The sequence below is a fragment of the Chlorocebus sabaeus genome, chromosome 21 (genome assembly GCF_047675955.1).
Source record: "Chlorocebus sabaeus isolate Y175 chromosome 21, mChlSab1.0.hap1, whole genome shotgun sequence".
Classification (NCBI taxonomy): domain Eukaryota; kingdom Metazoa; phylum Chordata; class Mammalia; order Primates; family Cercopithecidae; genus Chlorocebus; species Chlorocebus sabaeus.
The window spans coordinates 101,021,787-101,044,020 of NC_132924.1; the positions used below are offsets into that span (position 1 = coordinate 101,021,787).

At 41.1% G+C, this 22,234-nt stretch overlaps 1 protein-coding gene across 1 annotated transcript in view; it reads left to right on the forward strand.

Annotated features, from left to right (window-relative positions):
* SND1 (staphylococcal nuclease and tudor domain containing 1) overlaps positions 1-22,234 on the forward strand; it is a 440,492-nt gene that overhangs the window by 232,347 nt on the left and 185,911 nt on the right. Inside the window, exons 13-14 of the mRNA XM_007982822.3 lie at positions 5,064-5,174; positions 21,970-22,042. Of these exons, the coding sequence (XP_007981013.1) occupies positions 5,064-5,174; positions 21,970-22,042 (184 nt within the window). The remainder of the gene's footprint in view (positions 1-5,063; positions 5,175-21,969; positions 22,043-22,234) is intronic.

The following is a 22,234-nucleotide window of genomic DNA, read 5'->3' on the forward strand; positions in this document are numbered from 1 at the left end:
CCAATTATACATGTCTGGCCTGAATGGATAATTCACAATCGGCATCTAAAAAGGGACCTAACAGCCTTGGAAGTCTAACAGTAAGCCATCACTCTCTGTATCAGCTGGAAACACAAAGAGAATTAGTGCTAGGACTGAAATGCTTCTCCAAACTAAAAGAGATGTTTAGGGTTCTATTGAAAGTCAACAGTTTCCATTAGGCATGATCAGGTGGTTCCTGATATAAACAAACACAAGTAACATGGGTCTCACAGGCAGGCTTGCTCAAAAGATAGACGAGCAGTTGACATCTTCCCCTCTGGTTAATTTCCACAGCAAGCAGGTTGTAATATAAGCTCAAACTTAGCCACTATAAGATAGTAGTAAAACCGTAGGGTCCATTATTATGCCAACATGGAGAAAATGTGTTCCATACCCATACAAGAGAACAGGAATCCGAGGGAGTAAAATTTCAATTGTAGTAGGCCTTAATTGTTTGATTATATTTTTACCTGCCTTCCCACCTCTACCAATATTGGAAGTAACAATATATTGACAATTAATAATTGTCTAAAACTTTCCAGTTTACTTCACAATGTGTGTTTGTGTTAATTTTGAAACCACTTAAGCTATAGAACAGTTGCACATAACTGTACAAAGAGCATACCTTTCAGCTATTTAAGAGCAACTGGCCGATCTATTGTACCTCTCCTCAGATAATTTATTGTGCATTTTCTGTGAGGCAGGACATTTTCCTGCATACTCAAAAAAAATTAGAACTCGGATATTAACACATTGCTACCATCTAATCCACAAACCTACTCAAATTTTGCCAACTGTTCTAATGGAATACTTCAAGAAAACGATCTAGTTCAGAATCAGGTGTTGCATTTAGAGGTCATGTCACTCTAGTCTGGAATAGTTCTTCAGTCTTTCTTTGACCATTGTGGCCTTGACACTTTTGAAGAGTACAGGTCAGTTATTTTGATTTGTGTGATGTTTTTTCATGACCATAAAGTTAAGCACTGATTCATCATTTATTGATGATGGTAATCTTGATCATTTGATTTGGGTGGTGTCTACCAGGCTTCTCCACTGTAAAGGTATTATTTTACTCTTTGTAATTAATAGATATTTTGTGAGGAGACACTTTAAACTATATAGTTTTCACCTCTCATTAAACTCCCAAGTTATTCATTTATTTGTTTATATTAGAATGAATTAATGGAATCTCATTTTATTCAAACAGTTATAACCCACTACTACTGTTCTTTGACACTCAAATTGTTCCCAGTTTGGCCAGTAGGAGCCAGGACTTCTGTGTCCTTTGGACATGTCTCCTGTCTTTTTTTGAGCACTTCCCTGTTTTCTAGTACAACATGTTCCAGGCTTATCTTGTACTGTCTTCCCCAGATCTGAAATTAGCCATTTATCTAAGGAGCCCACATTTCCATCTATATTTATTTTTATATGTTTATTTCTAAATCTATCTATATCTATTGAAAACCATGTGTGGCAGTCATGAAAATGTGCCTCCTGGATCTCCAACTGCAGGAAGCATAATAGACTGACAGCCCAGCTGCTGTGCTTTGAAATCAATCACTGCTACTTCAGCCAAGGCTATGCTTCCCACCAGCTGCTCCCAGCCAATAGCGGAGCGCAACAGAGATACTAAGGCAGGCCTATTGCTGAGGGACATAGGGTTCCTCTGATGGACAATTTTGACTTCTTATCAAGCTTTGACAAAACTCTTTGGAACAGGCCCATAGCTCAGATGTTCCCTGTCTAACTTTCCTTCATTCTCTCCCTTCTGCACAAGGGTTTGACCTGCACTGCAGTCTGATGGCTCTTCCCAGGCCTCCTGGGGTTCCCTTCCCACCTTCCTTGAGATGAGTTTTCTCCAGTTAATCTCTTGCACATCTAATCCTTCTTGGCACATGCTTCTTGTAGAACCTGAACCAACATACCGTGAGTTCACACAAATACCTAAAATCCCAATCCACCACTACAGGGTTCATTCTAGTTTTCTTCCTTTCCGTATTTGTAAATACCTACTCTGACAGTGAGAAACCTGGCTTATCCTTAGTACTTTCACTGGTAGGATTGATATTCCTTAGTGTAACCAATCTTGTAACACTGATGTCACCCCTCCCAAGTGGACACTCAGTCTTTAATGCCTGGCTATGGAGCCACCTTCCATGTAGATGTTTGTACCCAGCGTGGACTCTGATACCTTGTGTGAGTGATCATCCTTACCTTCCTATGGGGCTCTGACACACCAAGCCAGACTACCCTATACTTTGTGCAGAATACTGTGCTTGGAACTGGGATATAGAGCAAGAAAAGCATGGCCCCTGCCCTCACAAAGTTTATCACTCACCAAGGAAGATAAACAATGAATGAATAATTGCCATATACTGTGATGATGTATCACATGGGGAACCCACCAAGAAGAGAACACATGTGATTCTCATATGCATGGCACGTAGTAAATACCCAATAATGATGGTCGTTATCATTTCATGTATTTTTACTCTCATTACCGCTAAGCACCAGCATCACAACTGTTCCTCCAGGAGAAATCTATAATTAGGGGATAAGAAGCTGAGAGAACATGGCTTAGATGCTGAGCTTTAAAGGAAAGAGAGAAGAAAGTTAGTGGGCAGGGTGTGGAGTGATTTGGGAATCTAAGGCCTCAGGAACTCCATATGGCAGGTCTTAACTGGTTTATAGACATTTGCTGATAGGATAAAGAGGGCAGGGACAAGGAAAAGTAGAGAAAGTGCCCTTGGTTTTTCCTGGCCAGGCAGGTACTCAGTAATTCTGTAAATTGATTTGAGCAGAATTAACTGGGGTGGATCATTAAACATTTGTGTTGTCTTTCTTTTTATATCAAAGCTTGTTTTGTGAATTTTTCCTTGCCTGTTCTGCCATTCCCACTTTCTTCTCCAAACCCCATGTATTGACTGTAAAATGTCAATGCTCAGTAATTCAAAATGCAGTAACAAATATTTCTTTGTTCTCTTGGCATTTAAAATAGCCAGGACATCTCCAACTATCAAAAGTGGAGTTGTCCCCCATGCCGCTCCCCAGCCTTCTTACTAGCCCTTTGATGGATAGAGCCTCTCTTGTTCCCTACTAGGGCCCGTTGGTGACAACCTTAGTTAAATCCTCACCATGTATCAACATCTACATCTGCTGATTTGAGGCTGTTGCCTTCGCCATGCTGCCAAACACAACTCTGTGATAATGACAGCATTTGCCAGCACGCTTATGCAGTGACTCAGGAGACAGGGTGACCAGCAAAGCAGCCTCTTTGTGGGAGTGGATTTTGAGAAGTGCTAATTCCGTGGCAGTTTGGAGATATTAATACCGTGCTGGCAGTAGATAAACAGACATCAGAGGGGCATATAATGAGAAGATAATCAGCCACCGCATCTTTTCCTCCTTGCTCTACCAACACATTTATTTTTTTCTTCTTTTTTTAAAAAAAAAAAAAACATGTTCTGCTGGGTTTTGACGAATAGAGCCGTTAAATTGCGTAAACATGCACAGATACTGGTTGGTTCAGCTCCCAGCATCCCCACGGTATGACTTTCTAAGAACGACCGGTGTGTTAGGAGTTAACCACATTTTCAAACAATACTCAGTCATAGCATATGGCACGGTAGCCTATTGCTTACCATAGCCTCTCCCTAAAGGGCAGCAAACCAGATGGTTTGAGTAGGGCCTTTGGTATAATTATGACAGACACAAAGAAAGACATAACCACCATTCTCCTCCAATAATATCATGCCTCTTGTTTTCCAGTATTTGCTATAGTTAATTATACTTAATTTTTGAAAATTTGTTTTTGCAGTTTGATTGTTCATAACAAAGTTCCCTTTCCAGATTGGGGAGGAACCATTCAAATATATATCATTAAGTGTCTGCATATCATTTCCCATTCGTCTTTCTCTAGTTAGTAGATGCAGGCCACATAGAGTGACATCTCTCATTCCCAAGTGTGAGCAATGTTCTTATTCTGGCAAAAAAAAAAAAAAAAAAAAAAAAGGTTTGTTGCATTTGAGCATTACTTTGCATTAGAGTTTAACCTGAGATTTTTTGTAGCTCCCATGGAGTATTGCACCAAAACTGGTCATCTCAGATTTTATACTTTTTACTTTCTTTGTTCCCCATCTTGATTTGCTTTTTTCTTTCTTTTTTGAGATAGAGCCTCATTCTGTTACCCAAGCTGCAGTGTAGTGGTGTGATCACAGCTCACAGGAACCTCAAACTCCTGATCCTCCTTCCTCAGCATTCCAAGTAGCTGGAACTATAGGCATGCACCACCACAATCGGCTAGTTTTTAAATTTTTATTATGGAGATGGGGTCTCATTTTGTTGTCCAGGCTGCTCACAAACTCCTGGGCTTAAGTGATCCTAGTGCCTGGGCCTCCCAAACAGTTGGGATCATAGGCATGACCCACAGCACAAAGAATTTCCTTTCTAATAGAATGCCTCCCTCCTGTCTGCCCCTTCTCTCTTCATTCATAGTCTTATCTTTTCCAAGCCCACTTTGGGTAGAAGATCTACTCTCAGGAGTTCTTGTAAGAGAAACACTTTGTTATGTAAAACCAATGTTTCTAACGTTGCCAAACTAAAAGAAGACATTTTCTGGTTGTTCTATCGGCTAGAAAGATTCTGAGAAATTTAGGTCATGCTTTTATATGTTCTGTTTTTTCTCTATGTGCCTAATATTTTATAGCAGACTTGAGGGCAGTGGCTTGTTTATAACATTCTGTAAATAGCCTGGTGCAATGTGGGCTTTTTACAGATTTTTTTTTTTTTTTTTTGCGACTTTTTAATATATGGATTGATATAGCATCTGACTGCACTAACCAGAAAAATGCTGAGCTAGGGAACTTTGTTATTTAACCTTTTATTTGGATTTCTAGCTTAGCAACTCATTGGTCTTGAAACCTTGGCTTCTCCCTTCCTCTGCCAGAATGCGTTAAGACCTCCAGGTGCTAACTGTTATTATTTCTGTTGACTGAGCCCCTTATGCACTTCTAGTGCTCACTGACCTATCTTTTCTGTTGCAGAAACATTGCTGAGGCTCTTGTCAGCAAAGGTCTAGCCACAGTGATCAGATACCGGCAGGATGATGACCAGAGATCATCACACTATGATGAACTGCTTGCTGCAGAGGCCAGGTAAGACCAAACATTACTAAACACATGGGAACCCACATCCTCACTTTTTTCTTTCCCAATTTTGTGCCTATACCTGAGCAGAATGTGTTGGAAAATAATATGCTGAGAAAGCGTGTATGATTATTCCAGATTTTCCCCATGAAACGAAGGACACACTTTGAACTTACTGTCTAATTTTGGTTAAGTGCACTTGGTCTTCCATTTTAAAAAACATGTAAAATAGGTATATATTAGATACGATCTCCCTATGTAGCTGTATAAAAGAAAGCATGAACGAGTACACTATAGCAGATATGTTTATCATTATTCCGGGACTAACAGTGAAGCCATACTTATGTGTGTAGTACATTTGCCTCTGTTTCTTACCTCCAAAGGCCTCTACTCCTAACCCCTCCCATTTACCACCTCTAGACCTTTTGTCATGTACAAAGGAAATGAAAACATTTATTAGGAAATGAGTTTTGGTTTCAAACACTTCTGAACAGCTGGCAGGAGACCATTTGAGAAGCCCTGTGACATTTTACTTTTGTCCTTCATCCCTGTGGCTGGTTGCCCCAAGGACAGGCATGCTGCTCAGCAGTATTTCTGGCCATTGACATCCCTCAAGGCTCTTACTCAGGGAGTCTTTTGTCACTGGGTGGTGTGGTAGTTGAGTGATTCCCAGACTTCTTGGGAAACGGAGCAAGAACTGAGCTACTTATTGCTGAACTGACTTGGATAGCTCAGCAGACTGCTTGGACTCAACCAAAATATATCCATTGTTTAAACGTGATTTCAGAGGCCTGCCTCACTCAGCAGTTTTTCCATAGCCTCTAGGACCCATTTAGTTCTAGGAGTTTGGTAATTGTCAGGTTATTTTCTACAGTTAGAGGAGGAATGATTCTGGGCACATGTTATCTAATCTCAGCTTCAGATTTTGTCGTTGAGATCACTTCTCTTGCTCTTTGGCCCATAACATTGCCCTGATATGTGACATTTACCTCTAACACCGTGTCACATCCTGATGAATAGAGCATCTGTAGAATGTCACACAGAATGTCAGCTGAGAAATCAGTCTGCCAGGCTGCTGTGGCTTTTGGATTCTTTCTTGTGGGCTTTTCCCAATAGACCCTGTCGAGGACGTCATTCTTAAGTACAAAGAGTCCAGTGAAAATACTCACATCTTCGGTTGTTTAAGGCTCATATATAGTCATTTAAAATATGTAGTTCGTGATTGGTGTTTTCTCACAAACCTCCTTACTTTCTTCTCTCCCTGCCTATATTATCAGTAAGCAAGGCAGTCCCAAAGAACTTGTGATGAGAAATGTGACTTCACGTTTCTTGGTTCTGGTTTTGTTTGGTTTTGTTTTGTTTTTAATTTTTTTAATTTTGCCTTTTGTGAGTATATAGCAGGTGTATGTATTTATGGGTTACATGAGATATTTGGTACAGGCATGCAATGCGTAATAATCACATTATGGAAAATGGGGCATCTGTCCTCTCAAGTATTTATCCTTCATGTTACAAACAATCCAGTTATACTCTTAGTTATTTTTTAATGTACAATTAAATTATTATTGACTATAGTGACCCTGCTGTGCAATCAAATACTAAGTCTTATTTATTATTTCAAGCTACATATATATATATATATATTTTTTTTTTTTTTTTGGTACCCATTATCAATCCCTACCTCACCTCCACCCGCTCACTACCCCTCCCAGCCTTTGGTAACCTCTCTACTCTGTGTCTCCATGAGTTCAATTGTTTTGATTTTTAGATCCCACATGTAAGTCAGAACATGCAATGTTTTGTCTCTCGGTCCCTGGCTTATTTCACTTGGCATTATAACCTCCAGTTCCATCCACGTTGTTGCAAATGACAGGATCTCATTCTTTTTTAATGGCTGAATAGTACTCCATTGTGTATAAGTACCACAGTTTCTTTATCCATTCATCTGTTGATGGACACTTAGGTTACTTCTAAGTTTTGGCTGTTGTGAACAGGGCTGCAGCAAACATGGGAGTACAGATATCTCTTCGATATACTAATTTCCCTTTTTTAAGTGGTATATACCCAGCAGTGTGATTGCTGGATCATATGGTAGCTCTATTTTTAGTTTCTTGAGGATCCTCCAAACTTTTCCCCATAGTGGTTGTACTAATTTGTATTCCTACCAGCAGTGTACGAGGGCTCCCTTTTCTCCACATCCTCGCCAGAATTTATTGCCTGTCTTTTGGATATAAGCCATTTTAACTGGGGTGAGATGATATCTCATTGTAGTTTTGATTTGCATTTCTCTGATGATCAGTGATGTTGAACACCTTTTCACATGCCCATTTGCCATTTTTATGTCTTCTTTTGAGAAATGTCTATTCAAATATTTTGCCCGTTATTTTAATTGGATTATTAAACTTGGTACTGTTTGATCATCCAGCTCCAGTAGGAAACGGAACACTTACTAAACTATCCGTGGGATTTGAGGGGTGGGTCCATGCTGGGCTTATTCAGCCCAATCTGATGGTAACTTGAAGAACAGGTTATGCATTTCCAGAGTAGCAGGAGCCCTCAGCAGTATAATGGAATGTATAGTTGTATTTTCCACGCAGGCTTCACACTGCCACCAGTGAATATGTAATTCTGACAGGCAGGTAAGCATGAAAATAATTTGCAGGGCTGCTCTGGAAAGTGAGGCTGGAATAAGCTCTTTTATTATGCCGTTAGAAATAGCCATGTTGTGCTATAATACTTGATGAGTATTCATAGATAGTGAAATGTTTTAAGTTTTAGGTTTTAAGATGAAAACAGCCTTTTTAGTCCAGTGCTTATTTTGTGCAGAAGTAATGTAACAAGATGCTTGCTTGCTAAGGCAGTGAGCTGCCTAGAGATAATTGTGTTGAGCAATTGCCTTCAGACTGGATGGTGAGAAAATTGGCTTCAGGGTCATTGCACTGTTGCAGGTTGAGTAAACGGAGAGAATTAACCACTTCCCTATGCCCATGAGGCATTGCCATAAGGAAATACAGGCCTTATACAGAATGGGAAGAAATACTCAGCATGAACTGTGAGTGAATTTTTTTTTTGGAGCAGTTTTGTCAGTGAGCCCCAGGATGCTAGCCTGGTGCCATCTTCTCGATGCTAACCCCCAGGAGGGTGAAGTCAGATTCAAGAAAGATCGGAATGCTTGCTAGATAGGAATGGTAGTTTTGTAGCCATTAAAAAAGATTTTCAGTGCAGAATCCCCATCCTTATGTTTCTGGTGTTTTGTTTTGGTGACTGTGGTTGTTTTGAGACAGGGTTTTGCTCCGTGTCCAGGCAGGAATGCAGTGGCACAATCATGACTCACTGCAGCCTCCCTTTCTTGAAAATGGTAAAGTTGACCACTTTTCAAGACCACCTCTGTCCTGACCCTGGCTTATTTGAGTTTGCCTTTAGTTTGAAGCACCTCGTTCTCCTGTGACACATTCCCCATGTTCCCTTAGCATTCTTCTCGCCTCTTTCACGTTACAGCCTATCAGAGCTCTTTCACATGCTGCTTCTGCCCCTTCTCTGGCCAGGTATTGAATATTATCTGAGTTTAGGGTTGTTTTCCCCTAGATAGATTAGCTGTATTTTTTCTAGCTGAACTCTGCTTTGAGATTTTATACCCCTGTCAATGCATTTTCTCTACCTCCCAGCTTTGTGTCCTCTGCAGATCTCATTAGTGAGTTGTTTACTCCTTTTCTGGGTCCTGAATAAAACCCCTAAAGAAGAATGGCTTTGGTGTTGACCCCAGGTCTCTCACTGCACAGACTGTCACTTAACTGTCTTTTGTTTATCGTCCTTCAGCCACTTCTTAATCTTCAGCGATTGTGTACTGAGCCAAGCCAGTTTGAATTAATTTCTCAAGCAAAATTTCTTAAGGCACTGTATTTAATGCTTTGGCAAAGGCCAAATTCATAACATATGCCGCATTCATATCAGTCATTCGTTCTGACACTCTTTAGGTAAATAATAGACGGGTCAGGTGGCAAGGCATCATTCTGCTCTGTCCCTCCCCACCAAGATGTCAATTCCAACAGACTTCTTTGACCCTGGTTATTGCTGGTGATATCGGCAGTGGTACAGAGTGCTCTTCTGTTGACTTTGCTTTCCAGTGCACTGCTTGGCCATTAGTACTTTCAGAGAAACATTGTAAGCTTTGGGGAAAGGGCAGCCGGTTAAACTTGTCTGACTTAGGTCAGCAGTGCTGCCTGCCTAGAAGTTGATGAGCTTTCTCAGGGCTCTGAAGCCCCTACTTCCTCTGCAAAGGGATATGGTCTGCCAGCCTTTCTCATATCATTTCATGGGCGCTCAGGGAGTGATGCGGTAGGCACTCGTTGGGAGACCAAATGAGATAGAGGGGAAAGAAGAATACCAATTTGCAGTTTGCCTGTTGCTTTCAAGCATATCTACCTGCCTGTATAGAAACAAACTCTACCACATCAGCAGCTCTGTTCAGTTAGCTGACCCTTCAGGGCTCCTTTATTCAGGTGCCTCTCTGCTTCTGGGAAACCCTCATTATGTCTTAAATATATGACCCATCTAGAGGAAGCCACATCTTTTTTGTTTAAAGGGTAAATAAACCGCACATTCCCAAAAGACGGCCTTTTGGCCTTCCTTTCCAGCTCCGTTGTCTATCATCAGCTGCCCCCTCCCTCATTACTTTGTGTCCTAGCAAGATAAGGTTTTGGCGTTTTCTCATATACCCTCAGGCCTTGTTTATCTCGTAGGCTTTGTTGAAAAGCCCTTGATGTTGTCCCACAGTTCTGAGAGTTCAGTGTGTGTATCTTCTGTTTTTTGTTTTTTTACCCCACTCAGAATTTAGGTGCAGCTGACCCACAGTTTCTCTGTGACCCTCCTGAACTTGGTCTCACTTTTTAGAAGCATCATATGGACTTCTTAGAGTGTGAAACATTATTCCTGTTCTGCATGATCCTGTTTGATTCCCATATTGACTTTCCGCATTTCCAGTTCCTCTTTTTGTTTTAGTGTGTCTCAGTTAGCTGGCCTGCTGCATATGCCTAGTCTTGACGAGTCTTCCTAACTTTAGGCAGAACTTTTAACTTCTTCAGGGAATATTTCTTATATCCTTCTGCAGTATTTCCAAGATAGTGAGTCATTACCGGGACCCTTTTTACTTTCTGAAGTGTCATAAAAATCTTTCATATGCTCTATTTTATGTATTTGGTGTAACACATCCAAGTTTTGATTTTGGAGAGGCCAGAATGTGAATTTCGTCATCATGCTAGATGTCTTCCAAGTGGAGCTTTCGTTGAGCGTGTTATGGACACTGAATATGAGTTGGTAATGTTTAGAGTCTGATCAAAGCGTGGCTGTGTGCTGTGTTTTCTTTAGACATGGGGGATATCATCTATGTACATCTTCTGATGCTACTAGTAGCTTTATTTTAAAATGTAATATTTTAAGAATTCCTAGAAATTGTTAGAATCTGGCTCTTTGCAGGAAAACACAGAAGTTATGTTAGTTCAGAAGTTGGGGCTTTATTCCTTTAAGGTATCTTTTAATTCTAAGACTTGCAATTTCAAGATCCGATGTATATATTCAGAAAAGAAATTGATGCTCCAGCTTGACTGTAGGAAAGCAATTGTATTGAACAGCCTAGTGTCTGAGCAGATTTAAATGAATTTAGATTCATTCTGGTCATACATAATGAGGTTAGGGTTATCTCAGGAGAAGAGAAAAGGGCAGGCTCTCACTTATCTTTTCATGTGTATTCTATTTCTTGCCTGGCACACTGCAGATTTAGAAAACCATGGTGTTGTCATCCATCTTTGAGAGGCAAGTGTGAACCTGCCCTCATCTCAGCGTCGCCTTGGCTACTTCTCTTCCCAGTCCCCTGAAGGACTCATTTTTCTGATTCAGCAAACTCTCTTTCTAAAAAACGAAAAACCAGCACTCCAGCCTTGCTGTGTTCTACATCTCCAATCTCTGAACTCCAAACCCCATAAGGACCAGTCTCTTGCTTTTTTTAGTGAGACTGGCAGTGCCCTCATATTGTAGGCTTCTGTGTTTGAACCTGTAGGAAATTTGCGCTGGCATTTCTGTCACAGACTTTGGTCAAAAAGCTACAAACAGATTGATAAACTCTTTCTTTCTTAAACCAATATCCCTGGCCATTATTAAGAGAGATTCAGTATTAATTGCATATCTCTCTTGGTGACGCAGTTAATGGGGGCCACTGTGGGCTTTCTAAGTTCTACATGTTTATAGCAGTGACTTGTACATATATTTTGCAATTCCATTGAATGAAGTGCTTTTAAGACCACTGGGAAGGAAATGGTCTTGGTCTTCCACTCTGGACTTAGCTAGAGAAGCTCTCCCTTTTTTCTGATTTATAGGGAAGTTTTTCCATAAAATTTCAATAAATGGAGGGAAAAAGTGACTTTTGCCTTAAAAAAAAAGAAAAAAGAAAAAACTGTTGACAGGTCCTTCATATCTGTGTCTTCAGTTTTACTGGCATTCACATACTGGTTATGAATGAATGTGAAGAGTTATTTGCCAGCATTTTCTGTTGCTAAGTTAAAAGATACAATTTCTGGACTCTGAAATGGAAGAGGTTAGTATATTGGTTTGACACTATTGTGATTTGTTAAATGTTTTGATAAGCAAATTTCATTTCTATACCAGTCTGTTTAGACAATTGGCATTGAATTTATGTGTTTTGAAATTTTAAAACTGATATATCCTATCACAGAGTGTAGATTATATGGGTTCATCAGTTCTCCAAGAAAGCATATCTTTCCTCTGTCAGAAACAGCGGTCAAGGCTGGTTTGTGTTGCATGTGATGGCTTTGTATTCATTTCTTCTCTTTATTCCTTTTTGTTTGTTTGTTTTTTGAGTGTATCCTGGGTTCCAGGCATGGGCGATAATGGTGGTGAACAAAAAAGATAATAGACTCAACTCTTTACAAAGCATACAGTCTCAGAGGGACAGGCACTAAATACTTTTATTAGTACTGCTGGATATTGCTGTTTTTCCTATTTCTTCTCTTTTCTTACCTGTTTCCTTAGCCCTTGCTCTTTCCTCCCTCTTTATTTTTAACACTACTTGCCTTACATCTTTTTTATTCCATCTCTCATTTCTATTAAATGGTCCTATAAGAGTATCCTCCTGAAATTCATCTTTTCTATCCAGCCTCTGTTCTTATCTTCTCAACAGTTTAATGGTATGGCTTTAAATAAACCAAGATTTCTCACTTTCAATCTAATGACCTCAACAAGTGAAAATTCTTTTTGAATAAAAGTAGAACCTATTGAATACCATGAAAAACAGAGCTCTTACTTGAAGTTTAATGGTAGATTCCTGTAACACCAGGGTACTGTTGGATTTTTAGCTCAAGCATCATAGGAGGCAGTAGTTGGGTGTCTTACGACTGCCCTCTTCACTCTCTGTATTACATCAAGCCAGTACAGGTTGAAAGCCAGCACAGAGGAGGAGACGGGCCTTTCTCTTAAATGTCCTAATGGCTTCCTTTCTTTTTTAACTTTGGAAATACACATCCCACCCTACATTTTGGGGTTGCAGTTAAGTGTCAGGGTCATGAGGTTGCTAATTGGGTTCAGCACATGTCATTATGTGTCAGTGTGGAGGGTTTCACTGTTGGGGAATAGGGAAGATCAGTTTTTGCAAGTGGATGTGATAACAGGAAAATGCATTAAAAGAGCTGGTGTTGGGAAGTGATTTGACGATGCAGCTGAATGTGGGGAAATTTAGCTTTTCCCTTTCTTCAGAAAAGATGATGCACTCAACATCCAAATAGCAGTAATCAATCTGCATTTAAGGCAGCACAAATGGCCACTTCTGGAGAGCTGTATGATGTCTCCATTTACAAATAGTTTTCTCTTTCAGGATATTAAGAGGATCTGTTCACTCCCGCCATCCCATCCTTCTCTTCCCTCCCCACCCCTAGTTCCTTCTGACGTAACTCATGTTGTGAGACTTTTCTTTATGATTCATGAGGGGCTGGAGTATAGCTGGCACCCTTTAGCTTTATCTCCTGTCTTGACTAGCAAGCTGTGGGTAGTCCTGCAGATCATGGGTGGATGATGAACTGCTGGAAAGCAGTCCTCCTTGGCTCTGTTCTGTAATCATTAGTCTACACTGGTTGTATTCCTTCAAAGAGGACATTGTTCTAGGCTAAACTTCATACATGAATTAGCCATCATTGTGTCTTCCCCCACCCCATCCCCCAAAATAGGTTCAGCTATGACCACTTATCTGTCCAGAGCCACTTGTCTGTTTTCTTCCATTTTACTCTCCTCTTGGCTAAGAGGCTCTTGCTTCTTTCACACAACCCAAAATATTTGATATGTTGGAAGGTTCTTGTACTGGGAATATCATTTCAATCCAAAATGAATTGTAATAATAAAGTGATAACACTTGACCCTTGACTTTCTTGAATGTCTTAAAACTTGCTTCCCTAAATCGGTGGCTCTCAGACCAACCACATCACTGTCGCTTGGAAACTTGTTAGAAATGTGAATTCTCAGCACACTGCCCACTGCAGTCTAACACATTCTTTAGGTGATTCTGATGCACGCTAGAATTTGAGAAGCACTGCCCTAATCAGTCCCTGATCATTGTAAAATAAATCAAAGTGTATGCCCTTTCATGGAAGATTGATCATTTAATCTTCATTGTAATTGGAATTACGGTCGTGGTTATAAGTAACAGAGAACAAGGCATGGAATGGACGAGGTTTGGATTTCTATAGTATGTCCCAGCTTTTTATTCCCCTTGACTCCTGTCTCTTTCCCCCTTCCTCAAACTCTAAGTTCACGGCTCCTTAATTCGATTCCTTCTGAGTAGCCTCCACCAGCTCTTGGCTAATTTAATGTGAAATCATCTTGAGTGTTACAGTGCTTGCTTGCTTTGGCTCATCTGCAGCTTCAGGTGGCTGAGTGGGTCGGAGAGCTGAGTCTCTATTAGGCATATCCCTATCCTGCTTCTGCTCTAATCCTTAGAAATCTCTCAGGAGGACTATAGTTCGAATAATTAATCACTGATACATCAACGCACAGAATTTTATAACTGCTTGTGAATGGGAAATCCGCTTCATAGCTTTCTTTCATTTGCAGGATTTTTTACATCTAAATTTCTTGTAAACTTCCTTATGCATTTCTGTTTTATCCTAAGCTGCTTCTGACTCTGCCCCCTGCCAGCACCCTCCAACTTTGGTCCCAGAAGTTGAGAAGGGTTACTTCCCATTGCTCTTGCTTTTACATCAAGGTCAGAGAGCCAGATCTCTGGGGTATGGCAATGAATTTTTTCCAGTAAGTCAGAATAAATGTAGCTCACATTGGAAAATCATTTTCCAAACCGAACATTGTCACAGAATTGTTGCTTTTCACTCAATCAAAAGACACATTAAAGTTTTCTGTAACTGATGTGTTTGTGTTATGTAACAAGTATTTTATCAGGTATTTTGGGAGTAAAAACAAAAACACATGATCTAGTGATTTCGGTGAACAAGTAAATAATTACAAATATAATTACAGACATGGAGAATATATGTGAGTAGTTGGGATTCTTAGGGAAAGGAGCACCCAAATTGATGGGTTATCCACAAATAGAGTCCACGAGAGAAGGCATGTTCTGTTTGGTTTGCCTTGGTGAAGGGAGATGGAAAGCAAATGCCAGTTTCTTGCCCTATGACAGCAGTTTCTTATCCCAAGGAAGTAATTGGCAAGGTTCTCTAGAAGTTATTCCTCATGGCATTATCGATAGTAGTAGAACTATTCACATAAATATCTAACAGCAGGGAATTGATGAAAATTTTGAACCATACATTCATATATTATGGATTTCCTGTGCACCTATTAAAAGTGGTGCTTAAAGGGTGTTTTTTTCTTGAAATAGGATTATGAGTCATTGTTTCCTGAAATTTTTTTCTGGCAGACTTTGTAATCAGAACAGCAAAAACTATAAAATCAGTGTCATTGAGGCCGTTTTGAGTAATCTACCTTCCTGAGGCCCTATCCTCTCAAGAAGACTTTAGACTGCTCATAACCACTACTGCCCAGCTCTAATATTCCTTTGATCCTAATCTGGGATAGTAGAGTTTGCAACTGTGTTCACCTTGTCTCTAGCATTGAGTTGGTTGTTCTCTGCCTTGGAGTTCATAATCCCTTTCCTCCCCGTTACCTGCCACTGCAGATCCATTGTCATACCCAGCACAATAACATGTGTCTTCATTCCTTCCTTATATTAGTTTTAGATGAGATGATGACCTAGAGTTCTTTGTTATTTGCTTCACTGCCTCATAATACCTACTGACTCATTAGTCCGCCCACCTCCCCTTGACCGTAAGACTCAGTTTCCTCATTTCCAGTCTATGCACTCTCAATCTTTTCCGTCTTTCTCATCAGTAGTTCTCATTGTTGTTGAAAATGCAGCTGCATAATCTTAGTGCCCCCACCTACCATTTTGCACCTGCTCTTGTTCTGTATCTTGTTTTCTGAGTGGCGCCACCCTGTCGCTTCTTCAAGCTGCCAAGGAACCAGGAGAAAGGCCGAAAGAATTGTTTATTGCTTCCATGTTTCATTGATATCTGTATTTGGTTCATGCTGAAAAACCATATTCCTCAATGTGACCCAAAACACAATGAGAAGTGCTTCGGAAGTTTACCAAGTTTTTTACTCTTTATTCTACTTTTTAGTCTTTTCTGTTGGAATTAATTTTTCTTCCTACTGAGTCATTTCTCCTTGATTATTTAGTAGGTGTTCCTTACAATCCTGCTACTTGGTTCTGTTTTATTGTTTACAGTGGTCAAGCTTTTCTCCCACTCACTGCCAATCAGATTCTTGCCCATCTCCTGCAGTTCCGGGAGACTTGATGTAGGATGTGATGCTTTTGTTCTGGATGCTCCTCTGCTTCTGTTTCTGCTCAGAGGCCAGTCTTTAGCTGCTTCTGCCCTGGAGCATAGATCATGAAACTGTGCATCCAGGAAAGCCAACAAACCTCATTCTTTTGCCCTACAGTCACTTTGGCATTGTCACTGTCTCCAATTTGAAATATTTTCACTGTTCCGCATTAATCAGTCAGTTACCAAGCATTTATTCAGCTTTACTTGGCACACTTTAATTGAACTAGATGGCCCTGCATTTATATAATTATGGAAAGATTGCTATCTGTTAAATACTATAATAAACATTAAGGGCAGAATACAAACCCTCAAGGGACCTGTAGTCTAGATATAGAAATAAAGATTAACACATGAAACAATTTGAAAGTCACATGTTGCAGTTTATAATTACATGCTGAACTGAGTGATACCTGCACACAACACAAACACACACACACACACACGCACAAATTATACTACCATTTCAAAGGAGTTCACCTAGGACTCCAGGTTACAAATTTCTGTTGTCCCAACTATTTTATGATTGTAGTGAGGTTGTGGCTACAGATAGGTGATACTCTTTTCACTGTAGTATTGACCTAGAACGACAAGTGAAATCAAGGGGAAAGCAAAAGCCCAGGGGACACACATAATTAATTACTTGCATGTAGGGTGCATGAAGGAAATGAGCCTAATTGGATTAGGGGTAACGTGGAAATCATGTGGATACGTAAACTGGGGCCACATGGTTAGGACCCATGAAAGCCAAGTCTGAGAATTTCCACTTGATTTCACAAGCTGGTTGGTTGTCTTTTGTTTGGGGTATAAGTAGGGGAGGAAAATGATGACGTCGATTTTTATTAAGAAGTGATGTGGTAATGGTGTGCAGTATTCAGTCAAAGTGTGTGTAGCTTCAAAAGGGATTGAATGAATTTAGTTAAGATATCCCTGGGTGAGGGCCTAGACCAAGAGGATTCCAAAAGGGCCAAGTGAGCACAATTATGAAAGAAGAATGTTGGACGTAGGGGTAAAGCAAAAGCAGAGTGAAGAGACATCATGGAGCCTGCTTGCCAGGAAAGCATTGTTAAAAGGAAGTTATAGATGAGGAGACGTGTTCAGGGGTCCTGATCTCTCTCAGCTCTGTAGCCTCCTTGCCCCACCATCTCCCTGCCACCTATTGCATGTCATTTCTGCTTTCTATCATTTTATTTTCTTTAGATCTCTTTCATGTATGAAAGTAGTTCTTTTTGTAAAACTCTGTTGAAAGCTCCTGCTCCTTCAGAAAATTCACAGATACTTTAGGGTGGATCAGAGATATTTCTAGCATCCGAGCTGATGCTCACTATGTCCCCAGGTTAAGAATTCCTGATGTGATAACTATTTTATGATTGTGATAAGGTTGGATCTAGCCGTAAATCCTTTGAGTTTCTTTGTAAACTGACAAAAATATTTGTTCAGAATAACAATCTACCATCGTTGAATTGGCAGTAAGATGGAGGCCTGTTCGTTGGCACGGGAGGGACTTTGACTGCGGTGCTCAGACATCCAGCTTGGAGAGCATTGGTCTTGGAATTTTCTGGATGAACTAGGGACTGCAAACCTAAGAGCAGACTCTTCCTTGGCATGAAATGTATACAGATTCTAATCTGGTGCTGAGGCCATGGAGATGATCTCCCTGCAAAAATGTCATCTGCCTTTGCAAAGTTGTAGGTTTTTTCTTCTATAGGAAAAGCAGCAGCTAATATGTGAGAATTTCAAACTTTGCTGTTTAAAGAAAGCAGAGTTTTCCAGTGGTCTGAATAGGGTTCATCTTCCCACCCTGTAGTACCATACAGCCCTGTGGCTCCTAGAAACAACCTAGAAAGCTGAGTGTTCATCCTTCTATTGCCCTGCCACTCCTTGGCATGTGTGCAGATATATACTTACTTTCCCTGACTGGTGGTGATGTTTATCCGTTATTGACACTGGTAGTCTTTGCTGTCTTTGTACTGCTGCATCTTGGAGAAGAAAGCTTCTGAGAGGAGTAGGCTGTGTTCTGTCCCACTGCTTCCTTTCTCCTGGCTGGCCTGCACACCAACCTGCCTTTGTGAGAAGCCGCTATTAAGCAGACACAGCAGGAGAAGTTTAGAAGTCAGGAGTTTCATTCCTTGCCTAATGAAAAGGGATGCAGAGCTGTGGCTGAGGCCCACAGGGAAAGGCAGTGTGGGGAGCGGAAGTTAGTGTTTGCTCTGTGGAGCAGATACAGTGGAAGCCAGCCTGCGGTCTGCCTACCTTCCCACGTCGCAAAGACAGAGCTCCACAAATCTATCCCAGAGAAACTGGGTTATGTGAGATGCAGAGGAGAACCCCACTGAGAGGGGGTAGCAAGGCAGCACACCTTGTTTTCAGCAGAGCCTGGGTCTCCATGTCATGTATCCTCGTAGCCTGGAATAAAGTTGTACTCTCCCTTTGCAGATAGCGGTGGCAGGCCTCCCCTCAGCATTTGCTCCTCTCCTCTGTGATATTGATTCCTGAATTCCTACTTCCCCCAGATACTCTGTCGTGGAGAATCTCTTGCTGTGGCATCAGACTTATGACAAGCAGAGGGAGGTTTTCTGGAAATGGCTCACTCAGTGTCATTCCTGCAGCAGTGTGGGAACCAGAAGCAAAGCAGCCTCCGCACAGGGAAGGAGACCTGTGCTGCCGCAGGTTATTCTGCTCTTTTCTCACAGATCCTTCCCACTTTGCAGCCTGGGTCTAGTATGCTGCTAAGAGGCTAGAGTGCTTCCTAGGTGGGCATATTTGAATTTAGTGATTAACTACCTATTGTTAACTTTGAACTTTGCTTCTCTTTTACGAAGAATTAACAAAATAAGCACTACTTCTCGGTTCATATATGACGGTACAGTGCTACTTTCTTGCTGCCTGTTGAATGTGCCAGAAGTTGATCGAGTTTAATGATAATATTTTAAGTGTGAAAAAATTGTCTTTGGACGTTTTCCCAAAATTTATGCCAGAACACAAATACGTGTCCAATAATATGCTTTTTAGAAACAGGGTAGAACATGAATAATATTAATATTAAGACAATTTTAAAGAATTGTTTTGGTGTTATTGTTTTAAATGTCATATGTACACTATTATCCACGTATTCCGGTTTCTGATGTTAATTTTTTCCTCTTTGGTAGCGTATTTAGTCTTGGTTAAGTCCTAGATTTCTGCTTATAGCACAGAGCTACTTTGTGGTCACAGAAAGAAAGCAGAATTATAGTTTCCCACCTCACTGCTTATGCCTTGAGGATCTTTGCTTTCTAACTTACTGCTCAGGCCCTGTTCTTTTTTTCCCAAAGCATATGAGATGTTCTCCAGCCCCAGGAAAGGCCACGATTTCAGCAGTGCTCTAACTTGAACCTGTCTGTTTACAGAACAGATCTATTTATTTTGGTTGTCCTTGTTGTTAAAGGATAAGGCTGTAGGCATTTAGTGCCCCAGAGGACCTGCAGAACGCTTTGCAGGCCTTGCCTTGAAGGAGGTGAGGTACGGTCAGGGTGGGAAAGAGCTTGTCTTGCTTCACAGAAGCTTCGATCTTAAAGGCTGCTCCTTCCAATTTGCAGTAGCAAAATAAGGAGAGCTTGTTGGTGGCAGAGGAGGTTATAGAAATAGGACATGCAAGATGTAAGCAGGGCTTTGGGAGGTGGAAGAGTTGGATTGTTAGTTGGCTTCTAGCCACCAACCTCTAGTCTTTCGCTGGTAGCTTGCAAATCCCAAGGGGTGAGGGGCAAAGCTTGAGAATCGGCCTTGGTTGCTGACCACTAACAGGATCCCTAAATGGTAAATCACTAGAGGAAATTGTAAAGGGAAATATTTTTACCCATTTACAATTTATTTTATTTTATTTTATTTTATTTTATTTTATTTTATTTTATTTTATTTTATTTTATTTATTTAGTTGAGACAGAGTCTCGCTCTTTCACCCAGGTTAGGATGCAGTGGAGTGATCTTGGCTCACTGCAACCTCCACCTCCCGGGTTCAAGCAATTGTCCTGCCTCAGCTTCCCAAGTAGCTAGGATTACAGGTGCATACCACCACACCTGGCTGACCTTTCTTTTTTTTTTTTTAAATGGAGTCTCTCTCCCCCAGGCTGGAGTGTAGTTGCGCAGTCTCGGCTCACTGCAACCACCGCCTCCCGGGTTCAAGGAATTCTCCTGCCTCAGCCTCCTGAGTAGCTGGGATTGCAGATACCTGCCACCACACCCGGCTAATTTTTTTGTATTTTTAGTAGAGACAGGGTTTCATTATATTGGCCAGGCTGGTCTCGAACTCCTGACCTTGGGATCCGCCTTCCTCGGCCTCCTAAAGTGCTGAGATTACAGGCTTGAGCCACCGCACCCAGCCCGATTTTTTTTTTTTTTTAGTAGAGACCGGGTTTTGCATATTGGTCAGACTGATCTCAAACTCCTGACCTCAAGTGATCTGCCCGCCTCGGCCTCCCAAAGTGCTGGAATTACAGGTGTGAACCACTGCACCCGGCCCCATTTACAGTTTCTAAAGTTGAAGCCCTTGATTCAAATTCAGAAGGAGCCAAGGGATTCAAGGAGCTTGGAAGTGCTGTCTTTCAGTTAGTATTTCAGATCAGAGTGAGAGAGAGGCTGTGATTTTTATTTTATTAACTCAGTACTTGCCCATATCAGGGATTAGAAACTAGATATTAGGAAAACTTTTGTTGTTTCTGAATCAGAAGCATTTCAAATTAGTTGAATGAGGGACAGATCCCCTGGGATGAAGGAAGGGGGCTCAGGTAGGTGATAAAGGCCCAAGTGTGAAAGAAATATGACTATTCTACCTAGCACTGATCAATACCCACCCAATTTGGCTTCTAAGGGTTTACTTTAGAAAGTGATGACCCTGAAAGTAACCCCTGCAGAAGTGTGTCCTGTACCTGTGTTCCTTGAGTGAGTTCCTGAAAGGAAAGAAGTGAAAATCTGGCTGACAGTGTGAGGGTCCCTGACATTTGGCCCTGGGCTGGGCAGCTTTCTCAACACTTCCTCTGGAATTCAAAAACCCTAAAAAGTCAAGTCTTCATAGATAAGATTCGTAGGAACATCCCCTAATCCCTAGTTCTCTATCTCTAAGCTCAGAACTCTTCCCTGCTATGTCTGCAGGCTGGCGGTATACAAGAAGGCCTTATACAACAGTGTACGGACCAAGTGATTCACCAGTCAGTTTTTATTCTGTGGTCCTTCATTGTTATACCAGTGATCATACCTAGTGAGGCGTAGGCTTCTGTCCCCAGAGCTGCCACTCAGAGGATTGGGTGATTAGAGCAAACCAACCCATGTCTGAGCTTGGCAGAGTCCCAGAGTTCCCTGTTAAATCTCCTCTTATTATAGCTGAGACTGATTGAAAATGATACGTAATGTCAGTTACGTAGCATTTGCTAATTTTTTTTCCTACTGTTAAATAACTTTTCTCTACAGTATTGCTCCATTCAGGGCAACTTATCTTTTTACCTGGGAGGAACTTATTTCCATTATAATTGGAACACTAGCCACATATTTTGCATTTAAAATGTTTCATGTGATTAAACACAGAAGAAACGTTATTACTTCTGTTTCTTAGGCATGTGCTTCTCTAACTGATTCTTCTTTTGTGCCTGGAACAATGCCTTTAATTTGGAAACAAGTGAGGGAGCCCTCTGATTACTAAGTACACTGTTAGTGGAAACTGGCAACCACGTGCTGGTAACTGGGCTTAAGAGAAGAGCAGCTTTATAATCCCCCCTCCACCAAATCCTCTTGCACGGACTGGCTACTCAGCACTGTACAGTGTGACTTGTGTAGTCATACATACCCACTTCAACAACCCTCACTTCTCTCTTCATTTTCACACCCTCCTACCCCTTCCCATTGTGATTCTTATTTTAATCGGTTTTTCTCTTCTTCCTTAACAGAGCTATTAAGAATGGCAAAGGATTGCATAGCAAGAAGGAAGTGCCTATCCACCGTGTCGCAGATATATCTGGGGTGAGTCGAGTCCCTGAATCAAGCTGTGTGGCTCAGAGGCTCAAGAGCGTGTCTGCATATTTGCTGAAGGACCTCAGCTTATGTGTTTTCTCTAGCTCGCTTCTTTTCATGCACTGACTGTGACTTTTTTTCCCCTCTGCCCGGGGCATCTACTTAGGTATCTATAGGGAGCCTGTTTTATAATCTGGAAAA